The 27,506-nt window shown below is 39.8% G+C and overlaps 1 protein-coding gene across 5 annotated transcripts in view; it reads right to left on the reverse strand.

Annotated features, from left to right (window-relative positions):
* LOC146893683 (uncharacterized) overlaps positions 1-27,506 on the reverse strand; it is a 221,163-nt gene that overhangs the window by 71,750 nt on the left and 121,907 nt on the right. For all 5 annotated transcript variants that reach the window (XR_015003336.2, XM_087907805.1, XM_087907804.1 and 2 more), the window contains one exon: positions 3,655-3,881. Coding sequence is in view for 4 of the 5 variants with exons in the window: in XM_087907805.1 (XP_087763931.1) it covers positions 3,655-3,881 (227 nt within the window). In the remaining variant the exon portion in view is untranslated. The remainder of the gene's footprint in view (positions 1-3,654; positions 3,882-27,506) is intronic.

Here is a 27,506-nt window from a genome sequence, read left to right on the forward strand (position 1 = left end):
TCTGCTCAGGGGAGAGCAAAATACATGATGCCTTTAGTGAAAAACTCCTCACTGGAATACTGACTTCATGGCCAATCCAATGCTAGTTGTGGCATATCAATCTGCATGCTGCCAATGTAAGATTGGCATCCTAGAGAAATAAAGAGGAATACCTCATTGGCACAGGAGGCAAAGGAATGTAGCCAATCCAGAGCCCACTACCTGTCAAGCCTATTTGCAGACTATTTTGGTCAAAGCAATTGACTTTCCCTTTCCTCACTAGGCCTCTAATGAGTCAGACTCCCCATTCTCATTCTGCTTTTGCTGGTTGATGTAACTGGCAAGGAAAGTGTGAACTTCAGGGTCTTCCCAGGCAGAATGCATTGAAGGTAGGTGCCTCATTGTTTGCATGTGACTCAAATGACTGACTTATGGGTTCAGCGCACATGACAGGACCTAGAACCCAGTCAGGGTTCAGTAAATGCTTCCCCTTCCCCACTGCTTCTCTTTCCTTTTATACAAAGCTGACTAATGCATGCAAGCCTTTGATTACCTCAATTCTATAACCAGCCTGGGTATCTCTTGAGCCCTGTACCCAAGATCTCAAGGTGACAACCAGGGATTAGCCTTGTTTGATGTGCCTCTGATTAACAGTGCCCCAAAAGTCTTTGAAATATCACAATACAATAAGCATCAAGTCGTGAAACACACCAGTTGTCTTCACAATGAGCACAGGCATGCCCATAGCAAGTTGCTCTCCACATAGCCAGATGGAGGATATTTACTCACCAAATCCCTCTTTAGGAAGAGATTTGGAAACTCTTCAGACCTCGTGCACCTTAGTGCTGAGCAGAAGTTGCTAGTCCATCCAGCATTGGAAATGATAGCGCAGGCTAGGCCCTGCTTAAGGGGGAACTGCAACCCAACCCAGGTTCCTGTAGCCAAGCCAAGGTCTCTGACTCTTTGAAGAAGGGGCAACCTGAAAGTAAGCACATATCACCACACACAATTTATATAGAGATGGGGATTAACCCCGGGGTTTTTATACATGTTAGGCAACTACTCTACCAACTAAACTATATTTCCAGACTCCAGACCTCAGAAATTCTGAAGTTCCTCACTCATTTGGACTTGAAGCAGACACAAGAGGTTTCAAATAAAAAAAAAAGTCACCAATGCGCATGCATACACACACACACACACACACACACACACACACACACACACACACATTCTATTGATTTCCCATCTCTTTACCACCTCAAGGCCTCACATACTCTGCTCCATTCAACTATCAAGCTTCATCTAGATGGCCCTACCCATAACCCACAAGGTTCTCTATGACCTAATGTTTACAGTAGCATATGATAAACAAATAGAGGTCATACCCTCACGTTTATTACTTTTCATTTCTTCTTCAGCTGATGTGAACTCTAAGGGAGCTGTATCTGTTTCATTCATTAATTAGCATTGTATTTCTAGAACATTTCCTGGCATAGCTCTCCTTTTGATGTTTGTTAAAGGATGGATGGATGGATGGATGGATGGATGAATGGATGGATGGATCCTGGGATCAGTCTTTTAGAACTATTTCTCAACTGTTCTCTGTCCACTTCAAAGCAACTTGTTGTAGAACAATTTTTTTTTGTACACTGTGAAGATGTATGGCTGAGAGCTAAGTAGGAAGAGGTTAGGCTGGACTCGTGAAAAGGGGGAGAAAGCTGGGATGAGGGAGGACAGGGTCACCAGGAGATGCAGGAAGAAGCAAGATAAACATGCTATATTGAAAAAAGGTACTGAGTCACGTGGTAGAACTTAGACAAAAAATATGAGTTCATTTAAGTTGTAAGAACTAGTTAGTAACAAGCCTAAGCTATTGGTTGAACATTTATAATTAATAATAAGTCTGTGATTATTTGGGGGCGGGCTGATGGAACAGAAAACTACACCTACAGCTGCTTGGTCTTGAATGGAAAGACTTGAGTCTTGAGAAAGGTAAACAGACCTCTGGGGAACCCTCTCCTCTGTGGTAAGGTTGAGTTTAGAGACAAAGAACTTCATGCTATGGTAAACAGAAACATTATTAGCAGATTTGGGTCACAGATTAAAAAGGGTGGAGCTAGGAAAGTGAAGGTCTGGAAGAAGGAGTCAGAGAAGCAACTCGATGGTTTCTAACCTGTCTAAGTCAACCTGGTACCAAATGTCATGCGCTTGGGAATGAGTGAGAGGCCAAGGATGCCCCATTTCTAAAAACAACCCCAAAGAGGAAGCTGATGGAGAAGCCGGTGGAGCTACTACCTTGGCTAATGTGCAGCTGTTTCTGCTGGGATGGATATGGGAGATCACTATGGGTTTTACTTGAAGAAAAACTGAGAGCATTCAAATACCTTTACAACACTGGCTCATTAACCATTCCCTTTTGGAAGGAAAGATAATGGCTCATCTCCCCAAGTGTCTGTACGTAGTGCTTAGAGAAGCTGTTGCTAACCTGACAAGAGTTGTTTGTACTCCTGCAAGGAAACTCAACAAACTCTGTGACTGACCAACAAAGACTTGGATAAAATCCTTTCTTTATTCTATTACCCTCTCTCTGAAGCAAATATAAATAGGTTCATCAGCAAATATAAATAGTTACATCATTGCAAGTCATCATCCCATGCAGTCAGCCCATCAGAGACCACTCCCCACAGATCAAGGAGGCACCAACCATCGGCAAGAAGAGCCCGACATTAAGAGTATAACACAGTGAAGCTAGGAACCAAAGTCAAAAGTAGCAGGGTGTCCACCTGATGCCATCAATGATCATGACTTTCTTCCAAAAGAAATCATTGTTCCTTAACTGCCATTTTATAATCTCTCAAAGTCCTCTGACACAAAGCCCTTGTAAAGGGGACTCTGAAACACTGCCTGCCATTGCTCAGACTGACGAGCCTTGCCAATGTCACTGCTTCATTTTCAAAGTGTCCTGTCACCCCTGAAGATTCCTTGGACCAATCCTAACCACAAATTTACCAATAGGCATCTTCCCCAGACCCCTCTGACTGCCACCCAGAGCCTCTGTGATCGTGAATCTGCTCAAGTCTGCAGACAGGATAAGCAGGGTTTGCTTCATCCCTGAGATTTGGAGATTTGAAGACAGGAGGTGCATCTTCTGAACACACTGCTTCCAGGAAAACACAAAGGAGCGCAGGCTTGGGAGAGACCCTGACCATTTCCTGTTTCCCCTCCAGCCCTACCCATGACACTGGCCTCATGCAAAGCTTACAGCTGCACAAGGGGCTGAGAGAGTGAATTACAAGTAGCTTAAGCAAGAAGACCTGGGCTGAGATCCCCAGTACTTACACAAAAAGCTGGGTGTGGCAGTGTATATCTATAATCCAAAAACTAGGGCGTCTGAGACAAGATTCTTAGACTTTGGTGCTGAATCAACCATGGCTTTGGTGAGAGACCATGTGTGAAAAATTAACAAGATGGAGAGCAACCGAGGAAGGCGCCTGACATCCGTCTTTAATAGGGAGAAGAAGGGATGCGAATTGCGTGTACACTGGCCCTCTGTTCATTCTGACCTCTCCTGCTTCTCCCTCCATCCTTCCCCACACAGCTTTGGCAGGGTCCTCACCAGGAAGGGCCACAGCACCCTAAAGTCCTTGGATGGAAAGGGGTTTTGCCACTTACTTTGCAGCTGTTGAGTACAAGTCTCTGTTCTACCCACTTGTGCCCCCAGGGTGTGTGGCAACGCTGTTGGCTGTTGACACTCTTGAAAAGATGAGAAGTTCCAGGCAGTGGAGCGTGCTGCCCTGACTCCCCTTCCATTTCCCAGGCAGCTGTCATGTTGCCACTCATCTCCTCTGGAGGTGATGAGCTGTCGGGCTCCACAATGGAAATCACAGAAGGTCTCTTGCCTGAGAAAAACAATTAACAAGAAATACCAGGATTACTGCCTGCCACATTTACAAATCTCTCCAGCTCACATTTTTCTCTCTGACAATTTATGCCTTCCAGTGTCAAGCTGTTCAAATACCTCGTCTTTTCCCAAAATGGACTGGAGTTCTTGGCGTCTCTGGAGCCATTTGTTCAAACAAACAAACCTAAAAAACATTGTGTAGCAAACCCCATAACAGCTCATCCTGGGGAAGGAGTGCCTACTCTTACATTTTTATATATTGCTTTATTTTGTCCCTCCAACATGAAATCACAAGATCTCTTTTCAGTGAAAAAAATAAATCCATCTATACTTCAAAACTTTTCTAGTTTTATTCACTTGTGGTTCACTGTTTGCACCCTTGTCAGGTGTGGGTGGGGTCAGAGCTGTTGGTAGATGTATGTAAGGAGGAAGGCCATTCTATTTCTCTCTATAGTAATTATCTAGCACAAAATTTCCATTGTGTTCATCTTGAGCAATATCGCAAATACACAAAACAGATGGCTTCCTCACACTCTGCTTCATCTACCCAGGAGGAGAGAAACCGAGAAAAAGGATCACATTGCTCTCTCTAACTGAGAGAGGAGATCACCTCTACTTCCTGTTCTCTCCTGTTCCCTCTGAGGCTGAGAGACGGCAGAAAGGACTCTCTGTTCACTAAGAATAAACTATGGGCGTTCAGGTCTTCATATCCAGGCTGCTCTGTTACCAAATGTATAAAATGTATCCACAAAACAGTCCACCCTTGTAAGTCTAGCTCACAAGGTCATTGCAATACTTAAATGAGGTGGTACATTCAGAACTCACTGGAGCTCCAGGGATTATAAGTGGTGGCTGGAAGGAAGATTGTGCAAAGGCTAAGCTGAACAGTAATACTGGGCTGGGAAATGGTGCAAGAATTCCAGTTAAAGAGAGAATTCTTTCTTTCTTTTTTTTTCTCTCTTCTTGTATTGTGGGAGAAATTTTTAATTAATGCATTTGAGGCAGAAGATCACAAACATTTCAGAGTATTATTAAATTGCTATGCAAAATAAAAAGAAAAACATCTTATTTCCCACAAGGTGGACCCAGAGAAACTAGATGGGATGAAGAACTCTGAAGACCGAGGAGCCCCAAGGCGATCTAAAGATAACAATGCTAATGTTTCCATTAAAGCTTATTTGAGGGGATGTGCTACAAGGCTATCCTAAGTTCGTAATCTCCTGAATGCTTTAGGAAGATATACATGCATGCATATTTGTGGGTATTTGTGTAATATTTAATACTTAATATTAAATTTGTGTAATACTTAATACTTAAATCAAATCAACAAAGGTAAAAGAAAGATATACAAATATTAGAACCCAAAGTAAATAGCATGTAAGATGTCACCTATACATACACACACTCACACACACAAACACACATACAAACACATACAAGCCCCCTATAACCTCCTACAAGCACACATAGACAAGCACACACATACATGCTCATACACAAACAAGCCTCCCCAAGCACATACACACATACAAGCATGCACACACATATAAGTACACAAATACACAGACACACACATAAGAATGCACATACAAGATCACACACACAAGGACATATACACAAGCCCTCCCCCCCCAAAGATACACATGTGAGGGTCTAGAGATCCATAGACTGCTGTGAGATAATCTTTTTGTACACTGTGAATATGTGTTACTCTCATTGGTTTAATAAAGAGACAAATGCCCAATAATTAGGCATGAAGAGGTTGGGTGGGTTTTGCAGACAGGGAGAGCTCTGGGATGAAACTGAGTGGAGTTGTCAGGCGACCTGGGGAAGGAAGAAGAGCATGCAACACTGAGAAAATGTACCAAGCCACGTAGATTAAAAATATGTGCTAATTTAATATGTAAAAGCTAGTTAATAACAAGCTCAAGCTATTGGCTGAGCATTTATAATTAATTATAAGTCTCTGTGTGGATATTTGGAAACTGGCTGGCATGACAAAACTTCTGTCAATGTATGGTGCCCAACATCTGGAACATATATCCCATCAGACCTGAGAAAACATTTTTAAAAGTTCAGAATAGAGTCAAATGTGACTTCCTGGAGACCACAGTCTCTCAGATAGGTTCAGCATACAGAGACTTCCTGCAGGCTAAAGCCCTCCATCAGCATCATATTTGGCACCATGCACTAAAATGAGCCACACCAGTAGCTGACATAGCAGTTTAAGATTTGTCTAATGTGATCAGAGAACACTTATAGTGCAGGAGCTCAGTAAAGACAAATCCAGGTGGGGAAAAACTCTATAATCAGGTTGTGTAACATGAGGGCCGGCTTGTTGGGGTATCTATCCCGCCCAGCACCCCAACAAGTTGGCAAACCCCAAAGAAAACCAATCACACAGAGATCTCTATAAGTTATAAAGCTGATTGGCCCATTAGGTCAGGCTTCTTGTTAACTCTTATAACTTATGTTACCCCATTATTCTTATCTACGTTAGCCACATGGGCTCAGTACCTTTCTCAGTGTGACAGCTTACATGTTGCCTCTTTGGTGATTTGGACAGAAATGGCAGAGGAACCTCCCTGCTTCCCAGAATTCTCCTGTTCTCATTGCATCACCTCTACTTCCTGTCTGGTCTTCCCACCTATACTGCCTGCCTGGCCAATCAGCGTTTTATTAAAATATGATTGACAGAATACAGACAATTCTCCCGCACCAAGGTTGCAGTGTGCTTAAAAATATATGGACTTAAGAAATAAAACAAAAAGGATATAGACAGTCATAGAAAAATAATTTAAAACTAATAAAGTCTTTAAAGAGAGAAGTAAAATAACAATAGAAAAGAATAGCCACAGAGAGGTGGGAAATGCACAGGAAGTTTTGGGTCCAGTATGGTGCTATACTGACTTTAAATTTTTTGATTGCTGATGAACGAACAATAGCTCCTGAGAGACATTAGATTATGGAAACTCCGAAATTAAACCAACCTATATATTTTTAAATGTCTGAACTTCAAAAGGGAAGTAAAAAATATATTGTGTAGAAGAAGAGGTTATGCTTTTGTTTCCACAGAAAGCAAAAGGCTGTGCATTCCTTCCAGGTGAATAGAAATCAGATTTGATGGGGGAGACCCCGTGAAAATTCTGGCTACAGACATAAAAAAATAAACCTAGAAAAACTATAAAACAGTTTTATATGATGTATGTTTTGCCTGCTCAAACATAAAAAAAAATTATTTTGACTGGCTGTATAAAAGGCACAGTCTATGCTTATATTAGTGGAGATATGTATGTTACCGTTAAACATTTATGTATTTGCAGAACAAGGGACCAAACATCAATGAAAACAGGCGGCCCACATGATCCAGTCTCTCAGAGAGCCTGTGTTTCAATTTCCCCAGAGATCTGTATCCAGAACAGCTTCAAGGCCACTGACCCAGATGATTCAGCCTCACAGACTACTCCAGGCAGGATTTGACCATTATCCAATTTTTCTCAGAGTTCCCCAAAGATATCAGTCTCCCAGACAACAGGAAGCAGTCTAGAAAAAAAACATCACCCACATTCCGAAGAGATGGGATGGAAGGATTTAGTTGTTTGATGGGTTCTGATGTTTGTCATCATTTGAAAGGGGGTTTGTTACAAGCTGCTATTGGACATGTTCAGAAAAAAGCTAAACAAAGGAGTTGGATTCAAGAATCTCTTTCTAGAGAAAGGGTGGGTATAGGAAAAATAGGGGGAAAAAGGTAGATGATTGAATTTACTTTAATCCAAAAAACAATAATTACTCTCAAAATATTTTACATTGGCATAGATTTGGATATTTTGGTGCAAATTTAAAGTTATTTTTCTTAAATTGCATGTATGTTTCTACTTTTATTTGGGTCTTGGGTTCACACATCTCATTTAAAAATGTAATGTATACCTGCAGGAGCAGACATGAGGGAGTGACCGCCAAGAGAGCAGTTCTGAGGCAATAATCTCTGTGGAAATAGGCCTGAGCCAGTGACCTTCATGGGAGCAGGCCTGAGCCAGGGACCTCCACAGGACCAGGACCAGGCCAGCAATCTCTACAGGAGCAGGCCTGAGGCAGCCACTTCCATGGGACTAGGCCCAAGCAAGAGACCTCCATGTTAGCAGGCCCAAACAACCTCTGGGATTTCAGAGCTATCTCAGGAACTCCATGTGGCCTCCATGGTGACTGGAACCATGACTCAGATTTCACCATGAGGAGCAATCATCTGAGCCTTGGATCAACTGGCACATGGAAGAGTGATGAGCAGAAATACAACACCAACTACACTAATAAAAGGAAAGGATGGGTACACAAAATAAGAACACATTCAGTACCAACAAAAACTGGTGACTCTACAACAACAAGACTTGAACACCCAAATACAGATGAAGCAGAAGAAAATGAACTAAAAAAATAATTTTAGGAGAATGTTTGAGACCCTTAAAGAGGAAATGAAAAATTCCCAGAAAGAAATGGAGAAAAAGACAAGCAAAAAAATTAGAAGAAATCAACAAATCCCTTAAAGAAAACCAAGAAAAAAGCAATCAAACAGGTAAAAGAAATTATTCAAGACTTGAAAACCAAAACAGAGAAAATAAAGAAAATACAAATATGGAAAAACTCTCAGGAACCACAAATGCAATCATAAACAGCAGAATGAAAGAAATAGAGGAGAATCTCAAGTGTTCAAGATATGATAGAGGAAATAAACTCATCAGTCAAAGAAAATGTTAAATCTAACAAAACTTAACACAAAATATCCAGGAAATATGGGGCACCATGAAAAGAACAAACCTAAGAATAATAGGGATAAAAGAAGAAGAAGTCAAATGCAAAAGCACAGTAAATATATTCAATAAAATTATAGAAGAAACTTTTCCAGCCTAAAGAAATATATACATGAAAGACCTGGATAAATCCAGACCCCTCTAGCAGAAAAAATAGACTAAAAACATCTAAGAAGGGAGAGAAGAATTAAAAATCTAGATTAACCGGTTCAGTGACTCTGTTTCAGGAACTAGCTAAAGATAAAATTAGATTAAAATCTTGAGAAACAGGGAGTTACCTCCTTGTGATTATCACTGGTATTTTTGGAATTTTTCAATGATCACTGGTATTTTCAGACTTTTCCAATGATGCCCTTCCTACACTCTTTGGATTATTGGTTTGTGGTTTCTTCCCTTAAATACTCCTCCCAGCTACTCGAGGTTGAACTCTCTACCCCTGCATGGGAAATGAGTTTTGGCCCCAGTGCACTGGTTCCTGTCCTGTCAATAAACCTCGTGTGATTGCAGCAAGAATGGTCTCTCGTGAGTTCCTGGGGGGTCATGTTATCCCGAGATTTGAGTGAGAGTCTCCCTGATCTGGAGGTCTTTCATTCATATGAAGATACAAGAAGCTTACAGCACAACAAATAGATTATACAAAAAAAGTCCCCTTGCCACATAATAATCAAAACACTAAACATACAGAATAAAGAAAAAATATCAAGAGCTGCAGATGAAAAAGACCAAATAACAAATGAAGGCAGACTTATCAGAATTATACCTGACCTCTCAATGGAAACAATGAAAGTCAGAAGGTTCTGTGCAAGTGTTATGAAGACATTAAGAGACCATGGATGCTAATCCAGACTACTATAACCAGTAAAACTTTCAATTACCGTAGATGGACAAAACAAGATATTCCTTGACAGAACCAGATTTAACCAATACCTAGCCACAAACCCAGCCCTACACAAAGTACTAGAAAGAAAACTCCAACCTAAGGAAGTTAGCTATATCCATAAAAACACAGACGATAGATGATCTCACAGCAGCAAATCCCAAAGAAGGGAACACACACACACACACACACACACACACAATAACATTACCCAAACCAAAAACTAAAATAACAAGAACTAGCAATTACTGTTCATTAATATCCCTTAATATAAATGGACTCAACTCATCTATAAAAAGACATAAGCAGACTGTATATGAAAACAGGATATATTCCTCTGCTGCATACAAAAAATACACCTCAACCTCAAAGACAGACATCACCTTAGAGTAAAGGCTTGGGAAAAAAATTTCCAATCAAATGGACCTAAGAAACAAGCTGGTGTAATTATCTTAATATCTAACAAAATAGACTTCAAACTAAAAACAATCAAAAGAGACAAAGACGGACATTTTGTATTTGTCACAGAAAAAAATCCATCAAGAGGAAATCTGAATACTGAATATCTATGCCCCAAATACAAGGGCATCCTCATATGTAAAAGAAATACTACTAAAGTTTAAATTACACATTAAATCCCATACACAAAGAGTGGGAGACTTTAACACCCCACTGGACAGGTCTGCCATTCAGAATCTTAACAGAGAAACAAGGAAATGACAGATGTCATGACTCAAATGGATTTTACAGACATATATAGAACATTCCACCCAAACATAAAAGAATATACCTCCTTCACAGCACTTCATGGAACCTTCTCAAAAATTGACTACATACCAGGCAACAAAGCAAACCTCAACAGATACAAAATAAAATGGGAAAACCATGTGTATCTTATCGGATCGCCATGGCTTAAAATTAGAATTCAGCACCCACACTAATTTCAGAAAATCCACAAAAGCATAGAAATTGAACAATGCTCACTTAAATTACCAACAGGTCAAGAAAAAAAATAAAGGAAGAAATTAAAGACTTCCTAAAATTCAATGAAAATGACCACACAACATATGCAAATTTATGGGACACAATGAAAGAAGTGTTGAGGAAAGTTCATAGCACTAAATGCCTACATAAAGAAGCTGGGAAAATCCCACATTAGTGAGTTAACAGAACACCTGAAAACTCTAGAGCAAAAACAAGCAAATTCACCCAGGAGGAAATAATCAAATTGAGAGCTGAAATCAGCAAAATAGAAACAACAACAACAAAGAATCAATGAGACACAGTTGGTGCTTCAAGAAAATCAACAAAATGGACAAATATTTATCCAAACTAACCAAAAGGCAGAGAGAGAATATCCAAATTAACAAATTTGAAACAAAAATAGGGACATAACAGGAGACATACACAAAATCCAGACAATCCAGAAATCGAAGAAACATCACCTTTCACAATAGCCACAAATAACATAAAATATATGGGAGTAATACTAACCAAACAAGTGGAAAACATATATGACAAAAACTTCAAATCTTTGAAGAAATAAATTGAAGACGACACCAGAAAATAGAAAGATCTCCCATGCTCTTGTGTAGGGAGAATTAACATAGTAAAAATGGCAATCTTACCAAAAGCAACTACAGATTCAATTGCGATGCCCATCAAAATCCTAGCAAAATTCTTCACAGACCTCAAAAGAACAATAATCAACTTCATATGGAAAAGCAAAAAATCCAGGACAATAAAGGAACTTCTGGACACATCACAATCCCTGACTTCAAACTCTACTACAGAGCTACAGTACTGAAAACAACCTGGTTTTGGAATAAAAGCAGACAGGAGGACAAAAGGAACTTAATTGAAGACCAGGATATCAATTCAGACACTTATAAATGCCTGATTTTTGACAAAGGAGCAAAAAGTATAAGAGAAAAAATAGAGCATTTTCAACAAATGATGCTGGCATAACTGGATAACAATGTGTAGAAGAATGCAAATAGATCCATATCTATCACAATCCACAAAACTCAAGTCCAAACGGATCAAAGACCTCAACATAAAGTCAACCACACTGAACCTCACAGGAGAGAAAGTGGGAAGTACACTTTAATGCAATTGGTACAGAAGACCATTTCCTAAATATAACCCCAGTAGCACAGACATTGAGAGCAACAAATAATAAATGGGACCTCCTGAAACTGAGGACTTATGTAAAGCAAAGGACATGGTCAACAAGACAATATGGAAGCCTACAAAATGGGAAAAGATCTTAATCAACCCCACATTGGAGAGAAGGCTGATGTCCAAAATATACAATGAATTCAAGAAATTTGTCATCAAAAGAACTAATACTCCAATAAAAATTGGGTACAGATATAAACAGAAAACTCTCAACAGATGACTCTCAAATGTTTGAAAGACACTGAAGGAAATGTTCAACATCCTTAGCCATTAGAGAAAGGAAATCAAAACAACTCTGAGATTCCATCTTATATCTGTCAGAATGACAAAGATCAAAAACACTGATGACAGCTTATGCTGGAGAACATGTGGGATAAAGAGAACACTCTTCCATTGCGGATGGGAGTGCAAACTGGTACTGACACTTTTGAAAATCAGTATGATGATTTATCATAAAATTAAAAAATCATCTACCTCAAGACCCAGTACTACCACTTTGGAGTATATACCCAAAGGATGCTTAATCATATAACAAGGACATGTGCTCAACTATGTTTATAGCAGCATTATTTGTCATAGCCAGAACCTGAAAACAACCTAAATGCCCCTTAACGGAAGAATGTACAAAGACAATAAGATACATTTAGACAATGGAGTATAACACAGTAGAAAAAAATAATGACATTTTAAAATTTGTGGACAGATGGATGGATCTAGAGAACATCATATTGAGTGAGGTAACCCAGACCCAGAAAGACAAATATCATATATACTCACTCATAAGTGACTTTTAGACATAAAGCAAAGAAAACTCAGTCTACAATTAGCAATCCCAGAAAACCTAGACAAAAAAGATGACTCTAAGAGAAACATACATGGATCTAATCTACATGAGAAATAGAAAAAGACAAGATCTCCTGAGTAAATTAGGAGTGTGGGGATCATGAGAAAGGGTAGAAAAGGAATGGGGGGGAAGGGAGTGGAGTGGAGAAAAGATATAGCTCAATAAAAACAGAAAAATGTAATGAATAATTAAAAATTGAGGATTATTAGTCAGTCGTCTATAATAATCAAAACTAGTTATATTAGGTATGTTTTCAAGGTTAAACAAATATATTTAGATGTTGGAGGAGGGACTACTTGTTTGTTCCAGCTGCCTAGCTAGCTTAGCCCTGAAATAACCACACAGAAACTGTATTAATTAAATCACTGCTTCACCCATTAGCTCTAGCTTCTTATTGGCTAACTCTTACATCTTAATTTAACCCATTTCTATTAATCTGTGTATAGTCACATGGCAGTGGTTTACCGAGGAAAATTCCCAGTGTCTGTCTCCAGTGGATCCATGGCATCTCTCTGGTTCCACCCTTCTTTCTCCCAGCATTCAGTTCTGTCTTCCCTACCTACCTAAGTTCTACCCTATCAACAGGCCAAGGCAGTTTCTTTATTCATTAATGGTAATCATAGCACACAGAGGGGAATCCCACATCACATCCCATTTTCTGTTTAAATAAAAAGGAAGGCTTTAACTTTAGCATAGTAAAATTACATATAACAAAACAGTTATCAAGCAAGAATTACAGTTACAATATTTATATCTACTTTATTTTTTATTATAACTAAGGAAAACTATAGTTATAACTATCTATTCTTCAACTCCATCAAGGAAAACTATAATTATAATTATCTATTCTTCAACTCCATCAAAGACCTCAGTAGGATATAATATTACTTAAATAAACAAGAAGTACCTTGCAAGCAACTTCCAAAACTCTAGAATTGACAGAGACATCTTGCTGCCTGGACAGTTACCCAAAGATCCTCTGTACCATTGGGGCATCCATCTTCAGCCTACTGGCCCACAGTATTCAGCAGACAATCCGACACCAGTTCAGAATTATAAATAATAAAAGGATTTTTTGTTTAAAGGGAAAACTTACAGATCACTGACCTAGACAACAGTCCTCTGTGCAAAGAGGAACAGAGTCTAGCAATTGGAACAGGGAGCCAGAAGCAATAAAGTGGGTGCACGGTTGTTCTGTCTTCCCTGCCTACCTAAGTTCTGCCTACCAACAGACCAAGGCAGTTTCTTTATTCAATAATGTTAATGACAGCACACAGAGGGTACTCCCACATCATTTAGATAGATAGAAGGCCTTCAAAACTTCAAAGACCTATAGAATATGGCATTTAAGGTGTTTTAAAACCTGAGGTTGTTTATGACAGTAAGTCACAACTGCTCCTGATAGCATCAATCTACTTCAGAGAGGAAGATGGGCATCAAAGAAACTCCATATGATATTTATATTCTTTATGGCAAAAGCCATTTGGTTAAAAAACTGTCCATGGCTCGACTGCTGACAACATGCTGTCGACATTGGACAAACAGAACACAAGAGAATGCAACTGTCAAACTTTGCCAAGACAAGGTAGGACAGTTGTTCAAAACTTCCTGCTTCTCAGAAACATCTGTCAGATATGCTAGGATGGATGCCCCAATGTTACAAAGGAAACTTTGGTGATCATTTAGGCAGTCAAATATTAATATATAATTATTAATATTAATATATCAAATAACAAGGTAATATTGCATCCTTTGAGGTTTGATGGATTTAAAGACTAAATAGACTTAATAATTAGACTTACAGCTTTTTTAGTTATGATAAAAGTGTATTAGGTATAAAACTTTAGACTCACAAAGATAAGATAGATAATAGATTGTTTCCCTAAATTTGCAAATATATAAATAGACTGGATATTATAACTGTAATTCTTACTTGATAACTGTTTTGTATATAGTTCTACTATCCTAAAGTTAAAACCTTCATTTTTAATTAGACAAAAGGCGAGAATGTTATGGAATAATCATGTTGTACACTGTGAATATATTGTTTTCATTAGTTTAATAAAGAGCTAAATGGCTAATAGCTCGTAGGAAGAGGTTGGGCAGGACTTGCAGACAGGTAGAGATGTCTGGGATAAAGAAGAGCAGAGTTGCCAGGAGACACAGAGATAAGCAAGTTGAGAATGCCGTACTGAGGAAAGGCACCAAGCCACAGAGTAGAACATGCATTAAAAATATGGATTAATTTAAGATGCAATAGCTAGTTATTAAGAAATCTAAGCTATCAGCCAGACATTTATAATTGATAATAAATCTCTGTTTGGTTATTTGGGAGCTGGCTGGCAGGACAGAGAGTTCTGCCTACAACAGATATCTTGACAGAAGTCAGAGGAGGTTAAGACAGAGTGTCTTCCATCATTGTTATCTGTATCCTAAGGGAAACAATACTCTGGTAAATTCCAAAGATATCATTGGCTTCTAAGCTGGACTCTTGCTTATTTGCAGTGGGCAGGCTTTTTAGCCTTGTCCTTGATACACATCTGTTGTATGCTGGTGCCACCGCTAGTCATTGCTAAAGATAAGTTGCTGCAGAAATGCCTGCTTGACCCACTAGAAAAGCTTCCCAATTTTATCCAACTACATCTGCACATGGCTTATTGCCAATGCCATCCCACTCCCCCAGCAATTTCGGATGTCTTTGATACTCATGATTTTATTCAGGGAGCCATTGTTGGTGCAAAATGGATGACAGCCAAGATGGCTTTAGGGGAAAAAAAGTTTTTAAAAGATCAACATTCATTAGTTTGGTTCTTCATTAAGTGAAGCACATGTGGTGAAGGGAATAATTAGTGAAGTTAATTGCAGCTTCACAGAGAACCAAGGGGAATCCAGAGAAATGTCCTGACATTCACCCAGAGCAATATGCTCAGTGATCCTGCAACTAGCTGCAATCAGCAAGAGAGGAAACATACGTATCATCGCTGTGTGTAATTAATCGCACGCCTCTCTCACAAGCCTCTCCTGAGTGACAGAAGACACAGTCTTGTGTTATGCCTCTGCATACCGTGTGGTCTTCATTAGCTAACAATCTAATTGTCCATAGGCTTCCCTGGTGTAATGGTTTCTGAATCCTCCCTGTTTCAGTCATGTTTGCCACAGTGGCAAATTACCTGAGGGAAAAATTAAAAAAGAATTTATTTAGATTCACATATTCTAGAGTCCCAGGACTTGGGCACTTGGCTCTTTGGCTTTTGAGACTTTGAGCACCGAGGCAGAACACTATGGCAGGGAACATGTGTGAAGAAAATCAGTCCCTTCACTGGTGACAGGAGACTGAGAGACAGGGGAAGAAAGCAGCTGGAGACAAGATATCCCTCTCCAAGACACTCCCAGTAGCCCCTTTTCTCAAACAATTTCCACTACCAAAGTTTCCAACTTCCATAGTCCTTCAATTAACCCATTAGTTGGGTCAGAGCCTTCGGGACTCAATCACTCCTAGAAGACCTGGCTTCTAAACTTCCTGTGTTGAGGGTTCTGATGGATTGCTGGATGTCAATTTGACTATATATGGAATTAACGGAAATCCAGAAAATGGAGGGCACACTTGTGAGGGAATTTTTCCTTGGTTTGAAGTGGGTGAATTCATTTCTAATCTGGACCTTTGAGATAGGATGACACAGGCTGTTGATCCTGACCTTGAAGACAGAAAATACACTTTTAATCTGGGCCCTACCTTCTGCTGGAAGTCTAGATACAGCCATGGAAAACAAGACAGAAGTTCTCTGCCTGCTTGCTATTGTCTTTCTAGCAAGTTCATCGCTTCACTGGCATTAGAACCTACTTTTCCAGGATTCCAACATCTACTGATGACCAGCTAAAATATCCACCCTCATAGACTGAACATTCTTCTGAATTCTTGAACTTTGTGTTCATAGCCAGCCATTGTCAAATTAGCTGGATCACAGGCCGTAAGTCATCCTAATAAATCCCCTTTCTATGTGCATAAGGATTCATTCTATAGTTCTATTTCTCTAGAGAACTTGACCAATACAGGGGTCAAGTCATCAACATACAAGCCTTGGGAAGATACTGAATATATAAACTACAATACCCAATGAATACCTTAATCCTTGCAACTGTATTAAAAAGACATTATAGTTTCATGTATCCTAAACATATCCTGCCATGTACTTCAAATAACCTGTAAATTAGTTACTTAATACAATGTAAATGATACATGAATAGTTATTATACTGAACATTTAAGTATACGTCTATTGTTGTATTTGTTTTCTTTTTAAAATTTTGACTTTTACTCTTCTAATTTTCTTTTTTAATTTCTCTTCCCGAGAACTTCACACATGTATGCAATGAAATATGATCATATCTAACCTTCTTCCCCTTTCAGTTTCTTCCACAGCCCCCATCACATTGTTCTTCTGGTTTTGTGGCTTGTTTTTTATAACTGATTAAGCTCTGTTAGTGCTTCCCACACTGTGAATGACCATGGGGTCATGCACTTGAGCGAGAGCGATCAAAAGCACCCACATCCTCCATAAAGAAAGATTCTTCTTGCACCAACAATTACTGGTTGTCAACAGGTCCTCATTTTGGGTAGAACCTGGACACCCAGCTCACCAATGCTTGGATTTCAGCTTATCGGATCTTCTGTGACTCTTCTTCAGATCACCAGAACTGCTGGGAGTTCATGATCATGATAGCCATGTTACAAACAGAAGGCAGCATTCGGTACACTTCTCTCCCTCCTCTTTCCACGTAGTTATGGTGGATATCTTAGGGCAATGGCATTAGGCTATGTGGTTTCATAAAGTTCTGGAGCCTCCTTGACCAATATCTTCTAAGGAGGCATCACACGCCTTGTGCTGTGACTTCCAGTTAGTGTTCCAGGCCTTCTGGGAGTAACATTGTCCACCGATGCTGGGTGATTCAATCGGGGCTCCTTTTTCAAAGCTGCATTTTGTAGTTAGCTCACAAACTTGCGTGTTTCTCTAGGAATTTTCATACATCTACCCTATTTTGGTCAACATACTCATGACACTTCCTCTCATCCGTTCCCTGCATCCATCCTGCTTAATCCTTTATCCCTCTTCTTTCTTTGCACAAGTCTTCTACTGTTACTCCTATTATTTTAAATTAGGTTGTGAGACAGTAGGCTTCCATTTGGCCTTTCACTCCTCTCCCTCTGGGTGATCCCTGTTCTCCCCATACTCACACACATTTCCAAAGAACTGTTGATTGAATCCACAGTTGTAAAATCTGTCATGGAAGACCTTCTGTGTTTCTTAGCTCCTCATACTTGTATTTTATGCTTCTTGCACATTGTTTTTATGTTTTTCTGGGGATGTTGGGTTTCTCAGTCATATCTCTACTGAAATATACATCAGTCATCATAGTAGTTTGAATATAATTGACCCCAATAAGTTCATAGGGAGTGACACTATTGGGAGGTGTGGCCTTGTCAAAGTATGGTCTTGTTGAAGTAGGTCTGTGTAGATTTGTTGAAGGAAGTGCATCACCATGGGGGCAGGTTTTGAGGTCTCTTTTGCTTAATCTTCACTCAGTATCACAGTCCATTTTTTTGATGCCTTCTGATCAAGGTATAGTGAGCACCATGTCTGCCCACAAGCCTTCACACTCCCTGCCATGATGACAATTCTACTGAACTTCTGAAAATATAAGCCACCCCAATTAAATGTTTTTCCTTTACAAGGGTTGCCATGGTCATGGTGTCTCTTCACAGCCAAAGAAACCCTAACTAAGACAGTCATCTCCCTGGCCTGAGGGCATATTCAGTAACTATCTCATAAATGAATGTGTTAATGAGTGGTACACGAGTGAGAAGACTCCTCTCCTGCTTGTTTGGATTACAGTGACCATTAAACCTTCCGGATCCACAGAAGGACTGAGGATTGAGGGGCAAGCAACGAGACTTCAGTTGAACGTGGTTGGGATGAGCAGGGATGTCTAGAGATAGTAACCACTGGCCTGCTTGCATTGAATGCATATCATAGTCTTTGAGGAAAGACATCGCTCTTTCTGGTATTATAATTTCAAATTTGGCTGCCTAGTCGGTTACTGACATTTTTATTGCTGTCATTGCTGCCCTAAATTGTAGCTCCCACACTCCTCCATGCACCACCAAGATGGTGTGTTCTTCTTAGGTGTAAAATAGAGAACCTTCTTGTGAAGTGAGATCCTGGGAGAGGATTATATGCCTGTTTGTACTATGAAGATGTGGAGATCATTTCAATTTGGGAGTGCATAAAATTTTTTTGAGTGCATAAAATCTTAGCTATGAGTGTTCCAGTCCTGAGTCTGGACCCAAAGTGTATCTAACCCTATGTGCAGAGGAGTCTCACACTGCTAAGAAAATCTAACTTTCTGTCCATCAAATGACATTCAACATTCCTAGATTACTTATGGTTGGTTGTCCTCCAGACAGATGAAAAAGTGAAATTGCATAACAAGGTTTCCCTGAAGTAAGGGACATAGAAGTTATACTATCATTTCACCATTTTGTTCAAACTCTACTGGGGAGAATTCAGTTTTTCTTAAGTATTACATGCAATCTTCCTCACTGTACACTTTTTAAATCCATCCAAAAAATAATGGAACGAGGTGAGATACAAATATTCTAGTAGAAAAGGACTTGTTTTAGAATCTGAAGCTATTCATGAGAGAAGCTCCATCTCTGCTGTCCTACTTAAGTAGAAACATGCTATGTGCTATCATATTTATCCCATTCCACCCTAAAGTTTCCTAGAGGGAAGGATAGACAGTGTCTAGCACAAAAATTACCAAGTAAATGATTTAACAGATCTATGGTTAATAAATAAAAGTACTGTTGTCTAGATGCTAATTTGTCTTAGATTCTAGTTTGGATAACACATCTCTAAACACGTGCAAGGTACACCTTCCCCATCACATACCATTCACCTTGAACCAAGTGAGACCCAGATTCTAAGAACCTAGTCGTCCCTGGAAGATTTGCACAGCATGGAGGCTCCTAAACAACACAGCCTCCCCATCCAGTTGGTCTCAGGTGTCAGCCTTTCTGCAGTTCTACTCACATTTTGTTTTACCAGAAGTTCCATTGTAACAGCATCACATTCAAGAATTCATTTCATTGTGAAGACCAAAAGAATACCACACCAAAATAAAACACAGTATGCTCTTCCATCAAACAAAAGTGAGGAAGAGGAAATCCCATTTACTGGGTATTTATGTTACCAGGAGTATAGAAAATGTCAACATAGATTCTGAATATGGGATATCCACACCAAACCAGAGGTAGCTGATCTTGTGTCCAACTTACATGTGACAAACATGAATACTCAGTCAGGGTAATGGCTTTCTCAGGGAAACCAATTCATGAGAGAAAGTGAAGAATTCAGAATCACACATCCAGATGAGAAGATATAATTTCCATCAAATAAACCATGTTGGCCACCAAAAAAGAGAGCTCAATTCTGAGCTAATTTGCATGACTCACTAAAGTTTCAAAGTTATCCTCTTGTAGATTGTCACTTTCTTAAGTCTAAAGAAAATGAGCCTGCAAAAATAGGCAAAGAAAAGTATAACTAGGTGCCTTCACTTCCATCTCTAAAATGTATTTTTTTGAATGGTTGGAGATTGCCCCATAAATCTTCATCACCTGTCAGTGTAGTTCTATAGCAGGAGTTTGGGTCACCCCGTAGCTTACAGTGGGAGCAGGACAAGGTGCTCTGCTCTGTAGTGATCCACTCAGGGTAACAGGTAACAGCCTTCTGCCCTTTAAGAAGCAGGCAAGCTTATTGTTTCAATGCAAGTCAGACATACTAACATATCTTGTTCTCATTTATTTACCCAGGAATGTATTGACTTTTGAGGAATGCACACTGCATAGAATGGATGATAAGAATGAGAAGACATCAAGCAAAATCATATCTGACTGGGTAATTAGAGATAGTTCTAGAAGCTAAAAAGATGCCCTTTCCTCAGATGCAGGCACAATGTACTGACAAAAGGTAGACCATAATAAACAAAGGGATAGTGTTCCTGTCTATGGAGCTCGGGAATAACTAGTCCAACTGAAAATGCCCTCCTGGTCTTTCAAGCACTCCCTAAGCCCAGGGAGAAGCTATCCAGCACATGATTCACACCTACCCCTTCAGTAGACAGAACTGATGAACCACAAACGAACCTCAGCCTCCTTCTCAGCAAAACTGCTCAGCAAGAACAGCTGATCTGAGATGGGAAAACACACCCAACCACGACCCTTTACCTCAGTCAGCTTCCTGGGAAGTTCTGTATGGAGGGGAACTTGTGTCACATTAAGCATCAACAAAGTATGGATAAAGTGAAAGGCTATTCTCCTGAAGACTTGAAATCATGCTTGTTGCTCCCCCAAATTCCCAGCTTCTAGGCCAATGTTATTCCCCAAGTCTGTCTAAAGGACAAAGAACAATAGTATGTTCTAAAGCAAACTTCTTAACCTTCTCCTGTAATGACCTGAAAATTGTTATATGATCAGTCATATATAAAACAGTTACATGAAACATATAATTACTGATAAAAATCATACATTTTCTCAGCAAGGCATTCTCATGTTGCTTCCTCTGAAGCTGGGTGAGACTGCAGACTGAGCCTTTCCTCTTACCAGAATTCTCCTGTTCTTGTCATCCTGCCTATACTTCCTGCCTGGCTACTGGCCAATCAGCATTTTATTAAACCAATACAAGTGACAAATCTTTACAAGGAACCATTGTCCCACAGTATACAATAAAGTCATGTGATATGAGACATAACACAGGTGAGTGCTCCAAAAACACTCCAGGCTCATTTCATGTTTGATGCTGAATGGATGTGGGCTATGGCATGTTCAGAAACATTTTTACATTGTCAATCTTTCTTCTCTTTCTTCTTCTCCTTCTTCTTTTTTCTTCTCTTCCTCCTTCTCTTCCTCCTTCTCCTCCTAGTCCTCCTCTTCCTCTTCCCTCTCCTCCTCATTTTCAATCTCCACCTTTAGCTATCATGTTGCACACTACAGTTTATGAATCTGGATCCTGGGCTGTGGAAATGACTCTGTCAATGAAGTGTCTGCTATGCAAGCATCGGGACTTGAGTTCCAGTCCTAAAACCCATGAAAAACAAATCAGTTATGGAATTTCTTGCCTATAACTGTGGCCTCAGGAGAACAGAGGGGAGATGGAGGGAGGCAGGTCTCTGAAGCTCACTGGAAAGTCAGCCTAGCTGAAGCAATGAACTTAACATTCAGAGGGAGACCAGAAATCAACCTTGGACTTCCGTATGCACATACATATATGTTCACTCACACAACATGCACATACATACACCCACACACACCCACACACACAAATACACACATGCTTGCACAGAAACTATATCCTAAACTGTTTAAAGCAAATAGGAATACCAAGACAGAATCATAGTATTTGCATGCTTTCAAGATGCCTCTTATGTACTTGAGGGGACTGTGGGTTGGTTTAGTCCTTATCCTTGTCAAAAGACCTCTTCACTGTCCAGTTTTTTTCCACTCAAGTTCATGTAATTCACAGAGTTTTGGTTTTCAAATAACAACTTGAACAAATACTTAACTGACATCTATCTAATCACTTCCTCCTGTTGTCCAGAAGCCAAAAGTTTCCAGGTAGAATCTTTGCCCAAATGCAGCTAAAACAATATGCTCTGAAACAAATGTAGGAATTTTAACCAACTTCCCCCCAGCAGTCTAACCAGATATAAACGTGAGGTTCATAGAGCAGCAACAACAGCAATGAGTACTGGTAAGAAATGCAGACTCTTAGTAGGGTCACCTCAAAGGCCAACTCCAGCAGAATCTACTTAACTTTGAGGGAGAGCACATCCTGAGATTCCTTTCCTGTGTGATTTCAGAGACACCCTCCATCTAGTAGAAGTCTTGATTTAGAAGACGCCCCTCCAGCAATGGAGCAGCAGTGTTGGGCTCTGTCTCCCACAACCACTTACTACTTATCCTCAACTGCTCTCCCTGAAGAACATTATCTTCAGGCTTTTACCACTTCAGTGTTTCCACTCCTTTGATTTCTCTACAAAAACACAGTTAGTACTAAAGGAGTATTTCAGATGTCAAAGATAGGTAAATAGGTGGGTTTCTATACACCATTCCCAGGCTACATGGAACCAAGGGGGTTTTTCCAGTAGGACATCACAATGAGCCAACCCCTCAGATGCCCTGAGTACCCTTGCCTCTGATAAGTGCAGACAAAACCCCTGAGACCCTATTTACATGAACCAACTCTGGGGTGACACCCAGAGGAGGTAATCTCACTAATCATGATTTCTTTTGCTCCCAAACACATTAAAATGAGCACTTTCTTGCTCCAGATGCCACCTTGCAACTCTCCAGTTGCAACTTCCGCTCTTCCACTCCCTGCTGCTACCCATAATGCCATGCAGCCATCCCCATGCAGCCACTGCTCTTCCTCATGTGGTGTCAGGGACCTGAGAACTTCCTGATGCCTAGTCATTTTCCCAAAGCCCCTTGTAAAACTGTGGACATTGCAAGTGTACAGGATATGAGTAGACAAGGAACAAACAGCTCCTGAACCAAACCAGGAGGTTTGGAGGTTTGAGCAGTCAGACCTTCTCCTAGTGTTATGCTTAGCCAGAGATCTAATGTGCTGACTTCTCATTTAGTGACAGGAAAAAAAAGGGGCTGCCCTAACCTGGGGACTGCATTACAGCTACGGCTCAGTCTCCAAAACCTGTGAGGAGTAGGGCATGGTAAGAGTCATCCTCAGAAGCAATGGATGACAGGATTGAGCCCACAGTAAGGAGCTCATGGCTAGTAGCTCATGCTACAGTTTGTCCCACGCATGTCCTTGGGGGAAATAAAATGCTATGAAGAGAACAAGTGCTCTGGTTCAAACAACATTCACTGCATCCAGCAGCAAGTACCCATACAAAGTAGTCATTCCCTCCCTCACTCAGTTCTTCAGGGTATCCAGTTCCTTTTGCATACCCAACGGCAACTGTAAAGCTATCCTTTAAAGACTTTGGGGCTCTCTGCTTCTCTTCCTTCTCTTGTTCACACCAACACAGGTTTTCTCTGCCACATTGTTGAAAGGTCTGCTAAAGTTGGCCAGCTTCTTCTGAACTGTAGCATTCCTGTAACTCCTAGACTGTGCGAGCGAAAGAGAAGGAGGCTGTGCAGAAGAGCCTTTTAAAATAGCCGAGCAATGTCTGGCATAGTGGTTCACACCTGCAGTCCCAGCACTTGAGAGAAGAGGATTGCTATGATTTCGAGGCCAGCTGGGGATACATAGCAAGACTTTGTCTCACAAGAAGAAATAGAAAAAGAGCCATTTGCCAATAATATATTTAAGTCCTGTGAGAGACGAGATCTTAGCTGGGTATAGCCAGGTGGCCTTAGTTTGCTACACTGTGTCATAAACATAATTCAAAATCAATTATCTTTTAATAACTTGGTGCGTTTGTCATAATGCTCTATTGCATGACCAGATCTTGAATGTAAAGTAATTTGTTCTATTAAAGATAAACAACTGAAGGCTGAGGAAGATATGGATGGATATGAGACTATACAATTAAGAAAGGGTGAAATGCAAAGGGTATGTGGGGACAGGAAAGGTTTTTTTGTGTGGTAAAGTATGATAAAATGATAGAATTTTTCAAAACTGGAAAAAGAAAAAGTCCAGGCAAGACTAGGGAGTTGAAGAATATCTCCAAAGCTACAAGTGCATCACAAGAGGGTGTGTGGAGAATGGAACTTAAGATGGTACAAGTACGGTGATTAAAGTTTGTTAAAATTTGGCTCATTTATATAAATCAGAAGCTGTTTATAATAATGAAATTCTCATAAGATACACATATCTATTCTTGGTAACATTTCTAAGAACTGGTTAAAGAATAACATTTGAATTTTTATCAGAATAATTACTTATGGTTTCTGCTGAGTTTGCCAGGATTTTTAAATACTGAAGAAATTGTGCCTTAGAAAAACAAGAACATTTTTTAAAATGTGTTTATTATTATAATTAGCGAAACTTATTTTTTGGAAATTACATTATTTATTTTTCTTTTTCTTTTATGCATTTCATTCTTTTTATTATACCTTTTATTATTTAGAACAATTTTAAATTTAAATATATTTTGACCATATTCTTCCATTTCCCTCAAGTCCTATCACATCCTCTCCACTCCCTACGCCCCAACACTAAGTTCTTTCTAAAAAAACAAACAAAAACTCAATACACACAAACCCCCCAAACCAACAAAACAAAATTAAACCACACCTAAAAAGGAAAAAGAAACCAACACCAAACTGTAACCAAATAAAAGCATACAAAAAAAAAAGAAATGTGGCATCCATTGTATGTTAGTTAACTACTTCTGACCATGAAGCTCATCCTGGAGTGATTGAGATACCCACTGTCATTTGTGTGGGGAAGTTTCTGTCCTGCCTGGTTCTGCAGCAGTTCAGTCTCAAAGAAATACACAGAGGCTTATATTAATTATAAACTGTTTGGCCTATTAGCTCAGGATTATTATTAACGAGCTCTTACAACTTAAATTAACCCATAATTCTTATCTCTGTTTAGACATGTGGCTTAGTACCTTTTCTCACTGCAGCATTTTCATCTTGCCTCGTCTGCATCTGTGTGACAGTTGCAGACTGAGCCTTTCCTCTTCCCAGAATTTTCCTAGTCTTGTCACCCTACCTATACTTCCTGCCTGGCTACTGGCCAGTCAGTGTTTTATTAAAACCAATATGAGAGACAAATCTTCACAGAATATAAGACCAATGTCCCACAGCAGTTACTCAACTGGAAGAAATGAATTTACCTCTCATAGAAGGTATAAATAACAGTTCAGTTGTTAACCTAGGTTTCCTTCCTTCCTTCCTTTTTTAAATATAACAAAATAAAATATAATAAGATAAAACAAAAACTATAACACTGATGTTGGACATGGCAAACCAACAGAAGGAAAAGAGCCCAAGAGAAAGCACAAGAATCAGATGTCTCATTCACATACTTAGGAGTCCTATAAAAACACCAAACCAGAAGCCACAATATATACATGAAGGACATGGTGCTGGCCCAAGTAGGCCCTAGACATCTAGCTTCTTACTCTGCGAGTGCACATGAGCTTTGTTCAGTCAATTTGGAAGGCCTTATGTTCTTGGTGACCTCAATCCCCTTTGACTCTTACAACTTTTCTACCCCCTCTTCCCCAATGTCCCCTGAGCTCCGAGAGGAGAAATTTGATGAAGACATCTCCTTTAGGACTGAGTGTTTCAAGGTTTCTCACTCTCTGTGTAATGTCCGACTGTGGGTCTCTACATCTGTTCCTGTCTGTTGCAGGAGGAAGTTTTCTGATGATGTCTCAGTAAGGCACTGATCTATGAGAATAGAATAATACCATTCCTTGGCGGTGGTGGTGCACACCTTTAATCCCAGCACTCAGGCAGCAAAAGCAGGCAGATGTCTGTGAGTTCAAGGCCAGCCTGGTCTACCAGAACTAGTTCCAGGACAGGCTACAAAGCTCAGAATCCTCTACTGGAATAGAGAATAGATACCGGATTCCCACAGCCAAAAAAGAGGCTGGACGCATGCTCTACATTGGCATAAATGGTATAAGAGGCCACGCCCCAGTGGGCAGGTAACCCCTGGCTGTAGGAATTCCTACAGCAGACTCATTTTATCACTACAATTTTTAATCTTTTTATACTGGTATTATTTGGTTTTACACTTGGTCCTTACGACATCTAGTCTCAGGTTCTTGGCCACCTGAGTTCCATCTTGTGGAGTCGGCCTTAAGTCAAGTCAATCATTGATTGGTTACTCCCACAAACTTTGTGCCACCATTATTACCCTAGCATATTTTACAAGAAAGACACCCTTGTAAATAAAGGGTCTGTGACTAGTTTGAGGTTAACATTTTTCTCCTGAGGGTGCTCAGAGTACCTTTCTGTACCAAAGATGTTGGTGTGTAAAGATGAAGATTCTAAGTAGGCACCAGCTTGATATCTTCATCTTCAATGAGTTGTGTAGATGTTGTCTTCAGCAACGGGGACTTGCTGACAGTTTTTTTGTTTGGGGGAGGAGAGAGAACAACAAACTGAGTTGCCTGGGGATTCCTATGGGACACCTTCAGCCAATAACTCAATTAGATGTAACTCATTTCTGCTGCTGAAAGCTTTGTTTGATGAGAAGAGATAATTAGTTGGGTGTATAAATTAGCTCGATTTGGGAAACAGCCAGGCTAGCTAAAGGATCAAACAATTATATTTTTATTTATTATAAGGGGGCAAACTCATGAAACAGGAATGAGAAGTCCAAGCTCAGCTGTGCCCTGCAGGAATCACACAGAGAGAGTGCATCTGGGCCATGCACCCATTTTCTCCAGGTCACAGAAACTCACGCCTTAACTTGGACCCACCTCTTAAACATAATTGGCTAACATGGCTTCTCCATCACCTCCCCCTTTTGTCTAAATAAGAGCGATCCAAACCCAATACAAAACTATATACAATAGGAACAGATATCAAGTATAAAAAAATAAACAACATAAACAATAGTAAGCAAAAAAAATATGATAAATGTTTTAATGAACATTCTGTTCCAAAGAGTCTAAATCTTGCATTGGAAATAAACATGGCTAAATCATAAGAGGACAGTAACTAATATTATCTAATCCTTAACCCTATTGAAGGCCTGAGAATGGAACTAATATTACTTGAGTGGACAGGAAGTTCAACCAAGCAGCTTCTAAAGCAAGCAGTATATGATGGAGACGACTGGCTACCTGAGCAATCACCCAAAGTCTCATTTGAAAAATTGAAGCAACCAACTTTGGATAAGGCCTAGCATAACTGACTGACCATTTTCAGAGA

The sequence above is a fragment of the Myodes glareolus genome, chromosome 7 (genome assembly GCF_982192425.1).
Source record: "Myodes glareolus chromosome 7, mMyoGla1.1, whole genome shotgun sequence".
In the NCBI taxonomy this organism is placed as follows: Eukaryota; Metazoa; Chordata; class Mammalia; order Rodentia; family Cricetidae; genus Myodes; species Myodes glareolus.